The 17058-nt window shown below is 44.9% G+C and overlaps 1 protein-coding gene across 1 annotated transcript in view; it reads right to left on the bottom strand.

Annotated features, from left to right (window-relative positions):
• The window catches only part of LOC138283375 (synaptotagmin-7-like), a 102538-nt gene that overhangs the window by 49134 nt on the left and 36346 nt on the right, over window positions 1-17058 (bottom strand). Inside the window, exon 3 of the mRNA XM_069221358.1 lies at window positions 13645-13807. Coding sequence (XP_069077459.1) covers window positions 13645-13807 — 163 coding nt within the window. The remainder of the gene's footprint in view (window positions 1-13644; window positions 13808-17058) is intronic.

Raw genomic sequence — 17058 nt, 5'->3', positions numbered from 1 at the left:
TAGCAAGCTGTTCTTGTGTTACAATTTTGGAAATACACGTTACTATCCCTGAATATTGGATGTAAACACATCTAGAATTTGGAGGAGTGGTCAGTAACCTGTCCAAAAAGGGCATGAAAGAGCTGAAATTGAATTATAAATTCAGAGCTTTTCCATACGGGGGCCCTCAAAATACGTTTGGCCCAGGACCCCCAAAATCCTTAAGATGTCCCTGCATCTGCCCCACTCTAGCAACGACACTGCATCCTGGAGAAATTGTAAAATACAGAATGGACAAAGAACTCTAGGAGGCTACAGTGTAGCCGACACATACCTGGAAACCAACCCTCCTAAAGAAGACTCTACACCCCGTTTCTTTCTGTAGACTACCAATTCTGTCTGACACACATTGACACTGTGTGAGTTGGAAGGTCGGGGCTCACATCCCACTAGCTAGCCACTGATTATTCCTCTGTGTGACTTATCATGAAATCCCAGCCAATCATAAGGTCCATTACATTACCACCACTTACATCATCCCTCCTTTGGAAGAAGGTGTAATGTTAGCTTACTCCAAGGACTCAAAACAGATGCTTTCCTTGCACTCAGCTAAACAATGCACCTGCTGCAGTCACACAGCTCCGTCTACACTCGCAAAACTTCTGTAGAAAGTGGTTCAAAATCAGGATTGGCAGGACTTTGGCCTTGATCTATAGACATCTTGCCAGACCTGAGGGCCTTTCATGAACTTTTATTTTATCATTCCTAAGTGAATGTCTCAGCCTTGATTTTCCTGTAGTAGACCAGTACTTTTGCCACTTTTCCGCCAGGTAAATTCACAGCCTTGTTTTACAGGCCTCCTGGAGTAGATTGGTTAGTAGATTTTAATGGTTCCTGGTTTAGGCCACTCACGCATGGCAAGAAAAGCGTAAACGGAAAATACCCCGGTTTAATCCAAGTTACATTCAGTAAGAATAAAAAGCACGTATGTAATTACAGCAGGCCCAATTATGTTTCAATCAGTGTTCAGTGGCAATCACTAAAAAAGAGTCTTCCGGGAAGAGAGACCGAAGGGAATACTAGCCAATTTTAGATACATTCAATAAGCGGGTGTTAAAGTGTAAATGAAAATGTGCCCTATGTACTGTGTAACCCCTTAGGCACTTCTGGCTTTTTAACTAATAGCACTTAGAATTCTGGGTCTAGCGTTGGTGTTCACTTTACAAACAGGAGTATGCCAAGTTGCAAAGATGAGTATCTCATAACCTTGAGCGTTGTTTTTAAAACCTTTGTCTGTTTTGCAAAGTGTAAAGGGGTGGCTTATACTAAAAGGGCGTGGAGAAGCCCTGCATGCAATGTGAAACCTCCCACCTGTTGCTCAAGGCTGCACACTGACTGGCACTCGGTAGCAATGCACTAGTTTTCTACTGCCGCCTGAAGTTCTACCATGACGGGAGGGACTTCTGGGTGCTAGGATTATACAATGGCCATCTTTTGTATCGTGGTAGCATCAAGTGAAGTAGAAATAAGTAAGAACGCCATTTTAGAAGGATTCAGGAACAACTTTTCATATCTCCAATGCTGATAAAGTGAGTATTCATTAGAAAGGGTGATAATAAGACCCAATGTTTCCAGTGCTGCCTAACTGTAAGATGGTGGTGAAAACTAAACTCAAACATTAAAGCAATAGATTATACCAGGTCACACTGTGACCAGGTTTTACACTGTGTAAAATTAAAATTTCTCAGTAGCGGAATGATTAAACTTTTCTTCATTATCGCATAAAAATCACAAAAAATATCATGTTTAAAGTGGTTGGTTCTGAATACTCTTCACAATGGCAAACAGGGAAATAAATAAAGGTGCTATTTATATCTTTAAAAGCTGCTACAAAGTGTGCTAAACTGAGATAAAAACAAGCCAATAAGAAAATATGATGCATGTTTGAAATGGGGTCTCTAGTTGGCAGTGGTTTGCACCCTGTCCAAGTAGGGACCCTCACTCTAGTCTGGGTAGCAGGGTCACACAGCTAAGATAACCAGACAGCTAAGATAACCTCTGCTCACCCCCTTGGTAGCTTGGTTCAAGCAGTTAGGCTTATCTCAGAGGCAAGGTGTATTTGTACACACACATTAACACAGTGAAAATACCACACACATACTCCACACCAGTTTAGAAAATAGCTAATATTTATCTGAGTAAAACAAGAACAAAACAACAAAAATCCAACATACACAAGTAAAGATACAAATTTTCAAAGATTGAATCTTAGTAAAGCTCTAAGGGCCAGATGTAGCAAAGGTTTTGAACGTGCAAAACCCACATTGCGAGGCCCAATTCCCGTTTTGCGAGTCGGTAACCTGGTTACCGACTCGCAAAACGGGACTGCGAGTCGCAAATAGGAAGGGGTGTTCTCCTTCCTATTTGCGAGTCGCAGAGCAATGCTGCATTGCTTTGTGACCGCGAACGCGGTCGCAAAGCAATCACAGTTACCACCAGTGTCACACTGGTGGTAACCCATTCGCAAAAGGGAAGGGGTCTCTATGGGACCCCTTCCCCTTTGTGAATGCCCTGGAAAACACTTTTTCAGAGCAAGCAGTGGTCCTATGGACCACTGCCTGCTCTGAAAAAATGAAACTGAAACGTTTAATTTTTTCATTTTGTAATGCATCTCGTTTTCCTTTAAGGAAAACGGGCTGCATTACGAAAAAAAAAAACTGGTTTATTTAAAAGCAGTCACAGACATGGTGGTCTGCTGTCTCCAGCAGGCCACCATTCCTGTGAGTGCTGCGAGTCGCAAGGGGGTCGCAAATTGCGACCCACCTCATTAATATTATTGAGGTGGGCCTTTGCGACCCCCTTGCGACACCATCCTGCATCCTGAATTGCGACTCGCGAATTGCGAGTCATAATTCAGGACATACCTACATCTGGCCCTAAGAAAACACATTAGCTCTAACTGGGGCTATCACGTCTCCTGCATCCTGAATTGCGACTCGCAAATTGCGAGTCATAATTCAGGACATACCTACATCTGGCCCTAAGAAAACACATTAGCTCTAACTGGGGCTATCACGTCATCTTGACTGAGTCGCTTCTAGCAGTTCGATGAGGCAGTGTGGGCCTGTCACATAGTCGTATGGACCCCAGGTACAGTATCTTGAAAAACGACAAAGAAACAAAGATGTTACATAGAACTGAGGAGGTGTTTCCGGGAAGGTGAGGCGTCGGTTCCTTAATGCTAGGCAGGGGAGGTGAGGAGTCGGTTTCTTACAGTTGCAGGGGAGGTGATGAGGGGTCGGGTTGCGAGGCATACGGTTCCTTATGACCAGAGCCTAATTTGTAAATAAAAAGGTCCCAGTGCCCAAAACTCTCATCTTAAACACAGGGCTGCTGTATTTAAATGTGGGAACACAGAGTACTGAGGCAGTGTAATCCTGAAGCCTTCTCGGGCCTCTTTAATCCATTTAAAGCCACTTCCCTGCCCCTTCAGCTCACTGTTGCAGCTTTCTACTTTCTCCTATTGTGACGCTTTTTCGTTTTTTCTCTTCCTCTGTCTTTCCCATATGTGTCTTTTGCTCGCAGCAAATGCTTGAGGCTGAAGAATAAGCCCCGGCCCTAAAAAATAAGTGCCGGTGCTCAGCATCAGAAACAACAAGCACAAATTAAGCACTGCTTATGACCCAGCAGGATTGATGAATTCAGCAGAGGCGTCAACTTTGCGGTGTCGCGATCACACTGGGGGGCCACAGGTGATGCGTCGGAGTCGGGTGTCCCGGACGTCTGGGACATGGCACACGGGACTCATGTTGTGGCAGGACTTCGTAGGCGCTGCAGCAGCATCGGGCCTGTGTTGCATGTCATAGTTGTTGCACTCAGTGAGGACCACAGCTGCATTGCAGGCAGCGGCACGGAATCGGACAGCGGTGCCGGTTTCCGGAGTTGCTCTGCAATCAATGTACTTGGTTTCTTCTTGCTTGCAACAGAGCTCACTTCCAAGTGCCCAGCAACTGGATTTGGCCCCACTTGGCAAGAAAGGACTCTTAGCAAGAGAGTCGAGGCGCTGGCATGTGAAGTCTTTGATGACCATGAGACTTCTTAACATGAAGACAAGCTCAGTTCAAGCCCTTGGAGAACCTTGGAAAGCAGGATGTAGAAAGCTAGTTCATGTCCTTTCACTCCCAGGACAGAAGTAGCATGCAGCAGACCAACACAACAAAGCAACAGGCAGAGTGGCAGTCTCTCCTACAGCTCCCAGCTCTTCCTGGCAGAATGTCCTCAGTCCAGAAGTGTTCTAACTATGTGGGGTCAGTGGTCTAGTACTTATATCCATTTCTGTCTTTGAAGTAGTCAAACTTCAAAGAGGAGTCTTTGGAGTGCCTGAGAGCCTGCCCTTCCCTGCCCTGGCCCCAGACACAATCCAGAGGGTTGGAGACCGCTTTGTGTGAGGACGGACACAATCCTATTCAGGTGCAGGTGTCAGCTCCTCCCACCACTCTAGTTCAGGAAGACCCATCGGCCTGGTGATGGTCCATCAGGATATGCAGGGCACACCTCAGCTCCATCTGTGTGACTGTCTAGAGTGAATGCGCAAACTGCCAACTGTCATCCTGACCCAGATGTATATTCATCAGACCGGCAAAGGCTCAGAATGGTTAAGCAAGAACATGCCAACTTTCTAAAAGGGACATTTTCAAACTTACAATTTAAAAACTAACTTCACCAAAAGATGTATTTTTAAACTGTGAGTTCAGAGACCCCCAAACTCCATATCTCTATCTACTCTCAATGGGAAATTACACTTAAAAGATATTTTAAGGCAATCCTCATGTTATCCTATGGGAGAGACAGGCCTTGCAATAGTGAAAAACAAATGTGACAGTATTTCACTATCCCAACATGTAAAACACAACTATACATCTTCTACCTTTTAAATACATTGCACCCTGGCCATGGAGCTGCCTTGGGCCTACTCTGGGGGGTGTAGGAGGCTGGACTGGCTTGTAGTGAGTACCAAGGGGTACTTACACCTTGCACCAGGCCCAGGTATCCCTTATTAGTGTATAGGGGTGTCTAGCAGCTTAGGCTGATAGAAAAGGTAGCTTAGCAGAGCAGCTTAGGCTGAACTAGGAGACGAGTGAAGCTCCTACAGTACCACTAGTGTCATATGCACAATATCATAAGAAAACACAATACACAGATATACTAAAAATAAAGGTACTTTATTTTTATGACAATATGCCAAAAGTATCTCAGTGAGTACACTCAGTATGAGGATAGCAAATATACACAAGATATATGTACACAATACCAAAAATATGCAGTATAGTATTAGAGAACAGTGCAAACAATGTATAGTTACAATAGGATGCAATGGGGACACATAGGGATAGGGGCAACACAAACCATATACTCCAAAAGTGGAATGCGAACCACGAATGGACCCCAAACCTATGTGACCTTGTAGAGGGTCGCTGGGACTGTAAGAAAACAGTGAGGGTTAGAAAAATAGCCCACCCCAAGACCCTGAAAAGTGAGTGCAAAGTGCACTAAAGTTCCCCAAAGAGCACAGAAGTCGTGATAGGGGAATTCTGCAGGAAAGACCAAAACCAGCAATGCAACAACAATGGATTTCCAGACGAGGGTACCTGTGGAACAAGGGGACCAAGTCCAAAAGTCACGATCAAGTCGAGAGTGGGCAGATGCCCAGGAAATGCCAGCTGTGGGTGCAAAGAAGCTGCTACTGGACAGTAGAAGCTGAGGATTCTGCAAGAACGACAAGGGCTAGAAACTTCCCCTTTGGAGGATAGATGTCCCACGCCGTGGAGAGTCGTGCAGAAGTATTTTCCTGCAGAAAGACCATAACCAAGCCCTGCTAGCTGCAAACCTTCCGGTTGGGGTTTTTGGGTGCTGCTGTGGCCCAGGAGGGACCAGGATGTCGCCAATTGCGTCAGGGGACAGAGGGGGCGTCCAGCAAGACTAGGAGCCCTCTCAGAAGCAGGCATCACCTGCAGAAGTGCTGGAACAGGCACTACGAAGTGGAGTGAAACGGTGCTCACCCGAAGTTGCACAAAGGAGTCCCACGCCGCCGGAGGACAACTCAGGAGGTCGTGCAATGCAGGTTAGAGTGCCGTGGACCCAGGCTTGGCTGTGCACAAAGGATTCCCTCGGAAAGTGCACAGGAGCCGGAGTAGCTGCAAAACATGCGGTTCCCAGCAATGCAGTCTGGCGTGGGGAGGCAAGGACTTACCTCCACCAAACTTTGACTGAAGAGTCACTGGACTGTGGTAGTCATTTGGACAGAGTTGCTGGATTCAAGGGACCTCGCTCGTCATGCTGAGAGGAGACCCAGAGGACCGGTGATGCAGTTCTTTGGTGCCTGCGGTTGCAGGGGGACGATTCCGTCGACCCACGGGAGATTTCTTCAGAGCTTCTAGTGCAGAGAGGAGGCAGACTACCCCCACAGCATGCACCACCAGGAAAACAGTCGAGAATGCGGCAGGATCAGCGTTACAGAGTTGCAGTAGTCGTCTTCGCTACTTTGTTGCAGTTTTGCAGGCTTCCAGCGCGGTCAGCAGTCGATTCCTTGGCAGAAGGTGAAGAGAGAGATGCAGAGGAACTCGGATGAGCTCCTGCATTCGTTATCTAAGGAAATCCCCAAAGCAGAGACCCTAAATAGCCGGAAAAGAGGGTTTGGCTACTTAGGAGAGAGGATAGGCTAGCAACACCTGAAGGAGCCTATCAGAAGTAGTCTCTGACGTCACCTGCTGGCCCTGGCCACTCAGAGCAGTCCAGTGTGCCAGCAGCACCTCTGTTTCCAAAATGGCAGAGGTCTGGAGCACACTGGAGGAGCTCTGGGCACCTCCCTGGGGAGGTGCAGGTCAGGGGAGTGGTCACTCCCCTTTCCTTTGTCCAGTTTCGCGCCAGAGCAGGGCTGAGGGGTCCCTGAACCGGTGTAGACTGGCTTATGCAGAAATGGGCACCATCTGTGCCCATGAAAGCATTTCCAGAGGCTGGGGGAGGCTACTCCTCCCCTGCCTTAACACCTTATTCCAAAGGGAGAGGGTGTAACACCCTCTCTCTGAGGAAGTCCTTTGTTCTGCCTTCCTGGGCAAAGCCTGGCTGGACCCCAGGAGGGCAGAAACCTGTCTGAGGGGTTGGCAGCAGCAGCAGCTGCAGTGAAACCCCTGAAAAGGCAGTTTGCCAGTACCCGGGTCTGTGCTAGAGACCCGTGGGATCATGGGATTGTGCCAACAATGCCAGGATGGCATAGAGGGGGCAATTCCATGATCATAGACATGTTACATGGCCATATTCGGAGTTACCATTGTGAAGCTACACATAGGTAGTGACCTATATGTAGTGCGCGTGTGTAATGGTGTCCCCGCACTCACAAAGTCCGGGGAATTGGCCCTGAACAATGTGGGGGCACCTTGGCTAGTGCTAGGGTGCCCACACACTAAGTAACTTAGCACCCAACCTTTACCAGGTAAAGGTTAGACATATAGGTGACTTATAAGTTACTTAAGTGTAGTGAAAAATGACTGAAATAACGTGGACGTTATTTCACTCAGGCTGCAGTGGCAGGCCTGTGTAAGAATTGTCAGATCTCCCTATGGGTGGCAAAAGAAATGCTGCAGCCCATAGGGATCTCCTGGAACCCCAATACCGGAACACATACAGGGCACACTTATGAGCACTGGGTCCTTGGCTGGCAGGGTCCCAGTGACACATAGACTAAAACAACATATATACAGTGAAATATGGGGGTAACATGCCAGGCAAGATGGTACTTTCCTACAGGGGGGGTTGGCTTACATATAGTAAAGGGGAAGGTTTGGGCCTGGCAAGTGGGTGCATTTGCCAGGTCGAAGTGGTGGTTTAAAACTGCACATACAGACACTGCAGTAGCAGGTCTCAAACATGTTTGCAGGGCTACCCGTGTGGGTGGCGCAATCAGTGCTGCAGGCCCACCAGTAGCATTAGATTTACAGGGACTTACTAGTAAATCAAATATGCCTATCATGGAGAAACCAATCACCAATACAATTTACACAGGGAGCACTTGCACTTTAGCACTGGTCAGCAAAAGCGAAATTCAGCACAGGATCAAAAAAACAGGAGGTCATAAGCAAAAAGACAAGGAAAACAGTGCCAAGAGCTGGCAGGTCTAACAATGCATATTTGTCACACTGTCAGTATAAGGCTGAATTGCTGAATTGCGGGGTGGGCGTGTGTTGCCACTGTGTTTTTTTTAATTCTCTCTACACCTGACTCTCTGACCTACTCACAATTAGCAGCATTTTTAAATCAGTTTTTCTGTATTCTCCCATGGGTTCTGGGTCATCAAAATATCTGGGATTTCCCATGCTTACACAAGATTTATTTTTAAAAGATAACCAGGTTATTTGATTCACACTATCAAGGCACATACAGTGTCCTATAATCTCACTATTAAACACAGTAGCCAGTTTTGCTCAAATAGCATGCCATATTAAGAGAGGAGCTAACTCAATCTGTTTTCTAAATATGGCATGCCCAATTCACCATGCCAGATATAATTAACACAATTCAAAGGGACCACAAGCATTCTTTTTAGGCACATGCTTTCCAATTTCTAGAGAGTGTCTGCATTTGAATTCTCCCAAATGACTGCACCATAACAACCCCCTGACCTGCATTTGCTAGACTATAAGGACAACATTTCCGTCTGTGTCTTCATACCTAACCTGGTTGCACATGTAATCACGGCAGCAACAGCCTTTTCAAAGTATGTCCTGCAGGTTTCCAACAAAGAACGCCAATTATTTCAAGTATTAAAAGGAGGCTTAGATACGAAAAAGTGTCAGTAGTTTAAATCCATTAAGAACATGAGAAGGAGGCTTCTTCTTTGGTGGGCCAGTTATCATGGGACACGTCTTACCACTATTTACCTTAGGACCCATTTTATCCATACAAATTGTAAAATTATCAAGACGCCACTGAACGCCACTCCCCGTGAGAGCCATCAAGATGGAGCTGTATGTATAAAGTAAGATGGGCAAAGGTCGCAGGCCTATCTGGGGCCTATTACAGGTCCTGTCCACTAGAAATGTCTCTATATTGATTATGTAGAAGATAAAGAGGAACGGAGCCAGCATACACTCCTGCCTTACTCCTCTACGCATATTGACTTAACCAGAGTATTTGCCATTTTTACCATAGCGCACAGAGGCTGTGGTTTCTCCAAACAGTTGTCTTAAAAACTATAGTATCCCTTCCTCCGCAGCCATATCAGTCAGAAGACCTCAAAGTATGGACTAACTTACACAGTCCAACACACTCAACAAGTCCATGAAGGCCAAATAAAACAAATCATTTTTGACTTGAGTATACTTACTAATTAAAAGATTTAAACTTAAGCATTGTTCGACAGTGTCTATCTCCTTACGAAATCCCTATTGGACATCACACACCTTTTGTTTCTTCTGCTCAGCATTCTAATTTGGCCAAAAGCATCATTCTAACTTCCTTAAGAATGGAACATAAGAGAGAAATGGGCCTATAACAAATAGGGTCAGCTTTATTCCCTCTTTTTTAAAACTGGAACAATCACCGACTGCATCCAGATGGGAAGAGGTCCAGATTTCAATACTGCAGTCAACACATAAGCAACCATCGGGCACCACAGATTGATATTTTCTTTGAACAAATCTAACGGACCCCATTTGGGCACGGAGCTTTCCCTTTTCTACCATTACTAATCACATGAATTATTCCCTCTAGTTCAAAGACAAGGGGACAAGGTGATGTCAAAACTTCCCCTTCCGAACGCTTCAGTGCACACAAACCCACCTCAATGGAACCTGGTGAGTAAATAGAAGAGAAATCCTTTACCCAGTCCTCAGGTGGTATAGCCATCACCACCAATGGTCTTGAATACTCCCTAAAATAGGAAGCATTTCTGACCTTCCAGAAGGCTGCGTTGTCCAACTGTTTGCTGACTACTCTTAGGCCTTCCCATATTTCTTCTGTAATTATCCATTCCAGCTAGTGTATGTTTATAATACTTCTTACTTTACTCACTCCATAGCTCGTGAAAAAATCTTTAAAGCCTTTTTAGGGCAGTATGGGCTATTGTGCAGGCTCTATGAAACAGCCCATGCATTTTCGTAGGCTACTTCCGTGAACGCCTAATCAGGGCCTCTCGGATGTTAATCGTTAATGACACAAACACTTAAGTAACGGAAACTGCTGGATCTGTATTATCAAGGCACAATATACCATGCTCACACTGAGGGCCTAATTTTTTTTTCCGACCTTGGCGGAGGGGATTATTTGTCCCAAACGTCACAGATATGCCGTCCGCCATATTACAAGTTCCATTATATTCTATGGAACTTGTAAAACGACGGGTGGGATATCCGTCATGTTTGGGACGAGTAATCCCCTCCGCCAAAGTCGTAATCAGGTCCTAATTTCGTGTCACATTAGAGAAAAGCCTACTTGTGTCCACGTTATTCCATTTTATTGCCAACCCCCTCCGGCTCCCCACCTATAGACCCTGACATAACAATGTGGGCTTAGGTCTGACATGAGCCAGCCTGAAAGCTAACCTAAGCAGATTTTGATCACTCATACATGATGGGAGAATCAAGAAATCTGCTCTACAGGATTTAAGATTCTCTGTAACTTGAATAAAATCAATTCAACTTGGGTTACCCTTGCCCTTACATTGTGGACAGCCCTTACGTATGAGGCACCAAAATCACTAGCAAACAGTAAAATGTCCTTAATTATAAAATGAGTTAATGCCTCCCATAGGTAGTATGAATAAAATGTGCCAGGTCCTCTCCATCTATATTAGTAAGACCACAAGCCTCCCTGGCATTTAAAGCACACATATGAATATTAAAGTCAGTTGCCCAAATAATAAAAATATAATTCTTAATGTGCTCAGTAAACTAATTCAGGTCTTTTTCAAGAGACATGACCATATTAACAATGGAATAATCAAAAATCTTGTTATAATACTTGATTATCAAAAGGTCCCATCCTTCCTTAAATTCAAATCTCACAAATTTATAATGAGACACTAAAATGTATTTCCCACTATACTTAGTAAATATGTAGTGATTACAGTCCCCAAGACACCCTTAGCCCTGGCTGCAGGTGAGTAGAAGGAGACATATCCTTCTAAGTGAAAGGGATTAATCTATCCAGATTCTTGGAAACACAATATGGGATAAGCCTGAACGGATTTTCTCCAATCAGGGTTACTCAGTTTAGACCTTGCCCTTGTGATATTTCTACTCAAAAGCTTCACAGACTCTTCAGTATCAACTGAGTTATCAACCATTTACTACATTCACTATCACCACCTTATCTCCTTCAGCCGGATGAGGGATTGTAGGCTAGGCCCTGCCATCAGTTGCCTGAACACGAGACAACCCAAGCAATTGTCTAATCCTGGTCAAATAACAAACTCAGAGGTGTAAACGGTTCTGAGCACAAACTGGTGGCTAAAAGGTGTGGGGATAGCATGTGTTCTCCTGAGGTTGCCTAGGAACCGAAACCCTTTCCCTCCTAAAGCCACTAGCTAGTGCTGATGGAATGTAAAAGAACCCTAAAAGAAGCACCAAAATATTACTTCCAGTGAGTGAGTGGGTCTTCAATTACGTTAAAACTCTTTCTGCAAATTAAGCTAAGTGCAAATTAACCACCACACAATCTTCAATATATGTTCTGGGACCTCTCCCAATCCAAGGTACACGCCTAATCATAGTGATGCCATCCAACAAGTACTTTGACCTTCCTATCCTCATACCTAACCAATGCCTCACTTTGTTATTTAGCTTCTCCCACCCTTTACATTGCTCCGGGCTGAGCATTTCTATCCTGAGTCAACCTCAGAGGATGATTCTCACAACCTTGACACTTACACCATGCCTGTACATTTGGTAAATTCTTCTCAGCACCACTGCTATTAAACCCAAGCAGGGGTATTTGCTCCCCTTGGTAAGGAGCATTAAAAGACTGAACTCCTCTGCCTTTTTTTGCCCTCTCCAGTGACAACTGTTTGATCAGATCTAAAAATGTAGCCGCGGTGGCCTCCAAAGAGTCAATCCTTTTCAAAACAGTATTAAACAAGCCCTTCAAAACAGACTCCAAGGAATATAAATTACTTTCCATGATTAATACTTAGAACATCCACTGCCTCCCAGGCCGAGCCTTTTGGCCCATGAGCATCCTTCTATATGTCCACACTTGCTGGGTGAAAAGCTGAATTGGCCTTTAACTTAAGAAATTGGCAGCGTGTGACCCCTTTAAATTTCTTGGCCTGAGGTAACGCCATGTGCTCAGTTGGTGAAGCCAACTCAGTGCGCAGGGAATCATTTGTGACACAAGCATTACTCTGACTTGTAATATGAACTTCTGACTCTGCCACCATCCAGCCATTATCAGCTGGACTAGCAAAATCCTACGTTCTGGCCACTTCCTTAGCATCCTGACGTATGAGTCCAGCATGTGCAATCACAGAACCTCCTCCTCTTCCTATTAACTGCAAATATTATTTCAGAAAGTCCATGGCTCTGTTTCATCACAGACTTTCACAAGAAGTGCTAGCTGGATTATGGAATCACAATCTTCCGGCAAGCCTAAAGCTCTGATTGTGCCTATTTAAGGAACATGATTACTTTCCTAGAATCATGCACCTTCGGTTTGCAAAAAATACATATACTAAACAGGTGCCTACACTCATCTTCAACCGATTTGGCGTGTATGGCCAAGTTCAGGAAATCCAGACAAGGAGGTCGGACCTTTACAATTGGCGCAGTCAGACTTTGGAATCAACTCCCGGCCTCCTTCAGATCTTTAACCCACCTTCTATAGTTTAGAAAAGCTCTCAAGACCTGGATTTTCCCGAAGTAATCCGAGTGTATGTCTTGGTACAGCTTGTCTGTACCTATTAGCAGAAGTCTTGTGTTTCCCCCGTTAGTGGCTAGCGCCAGGATACCAGTTGGTGGCAGAGCGCTTTACACATGCTATAAATTAATAAATAAATACATCAATAAATAATTCTATTTCGACCATTCCTGCAAACGACCTCACAAACAAAAAAAGTTTCAATCTACTGTCCCCTGGTTGAGAGAACCCCAAGAATGAGAATGCTGATGTTCATGCCTGATTTTTCTACATGAACAGTAAAGTCATAATTTCATTTTAGACATTGAGTTAAATATTAGCCTGCTTCTACCTTTTCAAGCCAAGGTGAAAATACTAGTCTCCCTTGTTTTTTTCTGTTTATCAATTTTTTCACATTCTTTTCTAGCTCCAACTTTGACAAATTGTGACCCCATCTAAAGAGAATAGGATTCCAATCAAATGGGAAGTAGCTCTGTTATACCTGCAAGTTACATTTTTCCTTTCCTACAAGACATGTTGACTTCCTTTTATGTAAGACACGTTAACTTCTTTGCTTACACCAAGAAAATAACTTTTACTGTTGAAATTTATTGTATTCTTCTTGGCTGATTTTCTTTCTGGAGCTCATGGGTAGGGTATGTTTTTTAACTCACTGCTTTGAAAAAGACAATAGGTCCTTCCATGCTTCAATCATATCAGGGCTTTAATTTACTTTATACTAAGGAAAATATGCCTTTCATAAAGAGGGGGACACAATACCTGGGGCTCCAGGCATACGAGTCAGTCGGCCAAGGTTCTCTGCCTTTCGCACCATCACCTTAATGCGATTGGCCAGAGACTGGTACTGCAGCACGAGGAAGAGTTGGCCAAGTGCTTGGGGCTCTGAAGGTGCAGCACTGGAAACATCTTGGGTACTCAGGCACTGAAAGCAGAGGGAAAGAAACATTAGTACTCAGAAAGCGCAGTCAGTTTTGTGTATCCAATACTCTGGTTCACTAGGCGTCTCACTAAAGTTTCCTGAAAGTCTAAAATGTCTATGCTGTTCGAGAATGAGATGCTCCAGTATTCTATAAGCAGTCACAAAAGTTTATTCAATGGCTAGGTATACCTTGTGCCCAGTGCTTAGTTTGTAAATAAAAACGTGCCAGTGCCCAAAGCTATTCTCTGAAACATGCGACTGCTGCAAATAAATGTATAAGCACGGAATACTGAGGCAGCTACATCCTGAAGCCATCTCGGGTCTCTTTAATCCATTTACAGCCACTCCTTGCCCCTTCACCTCACTGTTGCAGCATTCTGCTTTCTCCTTTTGTGACGCTTTTTTGTTTTTCTCTTCCTCTGTTTTTCCCATATGTGTCTTTTGCTTGCAGTAAATGCTTGAGGCAGAAAAATAAGTGCCGGTGCCCGCACTGGAAACCACCGGCTCAAATTAAGCACTGCTTGTACCTTCAAATTCAGGAGTAAGTCAGTAGTAATTTCCAACTACTCACAAAACAAACTCTATTAACCATTTTGTGAGAATGTGCCCAATGTGAGTTCCCATGGGTGTCTCTGCTACGGGAGAATAAGGCACATTTGAGTTCTCAACTTGTCTCTCTCCTCTCTGAGAATGAGATTATTTAATTCCCTGTGTATCAAGGAGTGGAACAAATGAGACCTGTGTATCAAGGAGCTGAACAAATGAGACAGACCCAGGTTCCCCTCTTATTTATGCTTTGTAAGTATGAGATCCTCTCGTTCCATGTGTCTCTCTGCTATGAGTGAATGAGATTCTCTGGTTTCCTATGTACCTCTGCTCTAATGGGATGAGCTTCTCTACATCTCTCTGCTCTGTAAGAATGAACTTTTCCAGTTCCCTAAGTATCTATGCTCTGTAAGGAAGAGGCACAGGTAAGATCCTTGCTTATCTCTGCTTTGTGAGAGTGAGATTCTCCGGTTCCCTATTGCGCTCTTCTGCAAGGGTATGAGGTTATTTTGTTCACTTGGGGCCAGATATATAAAGCTTTTTCGCAGTCGCAAACAGTCCGATTTGCAGAATCAGGCCGTTTGCGACCGCCAAAAAGCTTTTTGGCATGTACCAGTGCAAAATTGTGATTCAGTTTTCCGAATCACAATTTGGCTTTGCGATTCGGTATTAGGAAAAGGTGTGTTTAGGACGTCCCTTTCTAATATCGAATAGTACTAGTATGTGTGAATGGTTTGTGACCCAAATACGGTTGCAAAACATTCGCAGGTTACCACCATTTTCAGGTTGGTGGTAACCCATTTGCAAATGGGAAAGGGTCCCCAAGGGACCAATTCTCCTTTGTGAATGTCTGCAAAAGCCTTTTTTAAAGGCAGGCAGTGGTCCCACAGACCACTGACTGCTCTTAAAAAAATGAAAAGAAAACTTTTCATTTTCTCTTTTAAACTCATCACGTTTTCCTTTAAGGAAAACAGACAGCATTTAAAAAAAAGATTGCTTTATTGAAAAACAATCACAGACATGGTGGTTCGCTGATCTCAGCAGGCCACCAGCCCTATGATTTTTGCGATTCCCAGTGGGTCGCAAAGTGAGTCCTTCCTCATGAATATTAATCAAGTAGGTCTATTTTCGACCCATTGCAAATCAATCAATCAATCAAACATTTACAGAGTGTGGCAAATCACCTGTGAGGGTCTTGAGGCGCTGGAGCTGTATGGTGCTGTGTTGGGATATGATAATTCAAACATCCAGGTCACTAGTTCTCTTCTGAATCGCTGGAGTAATGGTGCGGTTCTGAGGTGCAGGGTGAGGTTGTTCCAAGCCTTGGCTGGCAGGTGCAAGAAGTAGCATCCTCCACTGTGGGCTTGATGGATCTGTGGGGTGTCTCTTGGGGAGAGAGACGCTTATTGGAGGCATCTGGTCAGTTGGTGGAAGGTCAGGTGTTTGTTGATAGATGCTGGTTTTTCAATGTGCAGGGGCTCGTAGGCGTGGGTCAGCATCTTGAACTGGCATCTCTTATGAATCGGGAGCCAGTTTAGTTTATTGAGATGGGGTATGATGTGGGTCCTTCTTGGGAGGTCAAGTACAAGACTTGCCACTGAGTTCTGTATTGTCTGGAGTCTCTTCAGGAGGTATGCTGGGATTCCTACAGTGTGTTTTTGTAGTCCAGTCTGCTGGTGATGAGGACCTGCATGACGGTCCTTCTGGTATTTGCTGGGAGCCACCTGAAGATCTTGAGGAGCATGTGAAGGTTGTAGAAGCAGGCGGATGAGTCTGCGTCCACTTGTTTCTTAATGGATAGCTTGCTATCTAGGATGAAGCCAAAGATGTGGATGTGGTCTGTTGGGGTGTGAGGTGTGGTGAGCTCTGCGGGCCACCAAGTGTCAGTCCATGGAGAGGTGTTGTTCCCAAAGAGGAGGACTCCAGTTTTTTTGGTGTTGAGTTTGAGACAGCTGTCCTTCATTCCATCCACTACATTCATCATGTATCTGTGGAAGTTAGATTTTGTTGTGGAGAGATCTTCGGACAGTGAAAAGATGAGCTGTGTGTCATCAGCATAGGAGATGATGTTGAGTCCGTGTGATATGAAGGTGACAGCCAAGGCAGTCATGTAGGTGCTGAAGAGGGTTGGGGTGAGGGATGATCCTTGGGGAACTGCACAGATGATCTTCTTGGTGTCTACGATGAACAGTGGGAGATGGATCCTTTGGGTTTGGCCAGTGAGGTACAAGCCAATCCATTTGAGGGTGTTTCCTTGAAACCTGATGTGGTGGAGTCTCTTGATCACAATATGGTGGGAAACGGTTTCAAACGTGACAGACAAGTCCAGGAGGATGAGGGCTATGTTTTCCCACAGTCCTGGAGGGCTCTGATGTCATCTGTGGCTGCAATCAGGGCTGTCTCTGTGCCATGCCTTAGCTTTAAATCCGGATTGGGAGGTGTCCAGGAGATTGTGGTATTCTAGGTGTTAGGTGAGTTGCTGGTTGATCGCTTTCTCAAGGACTTTTGCTAGATAAGGGACCAGAGAGTTGGGATGGTAGTTCTTCAGTTCAGCTGGGTCAGTGGATGTTTTTTTTCAGGAGGGGCCTCACTTCAGTGTGTTTCCCGACCTTCTGGAAGGAGGCCACAGTGATGGAGGTACTCAGGACCTTCCTGAGCTTGTTGCTGATTGTCTTGCTTCCGAGGTTAAAGACATGGTGGGGGCAGGC

The sequence above is a fragment of the Pleurodeles waltl genome, chromosome 3_1 (assembly GCF_031143425.1).
Source record: "Pleurodeles waltl isolate 20211129_DDA chromosome 3_1, aPleWal1.hap1.20221129, whole genome shotgun sequence".
Classification (NCBI taxonomy): domain Eukaryota; kingdom Metazoa; phylum Chordata; class Amphibia; order Caudata; family Salamandridae; genus Pleurodeles; species Pleurodeles waltl.
Note: the sequence above shows the minus strand (reverse complement) of the source record. Positions and strands in the feature narration are given on the sequence as shown.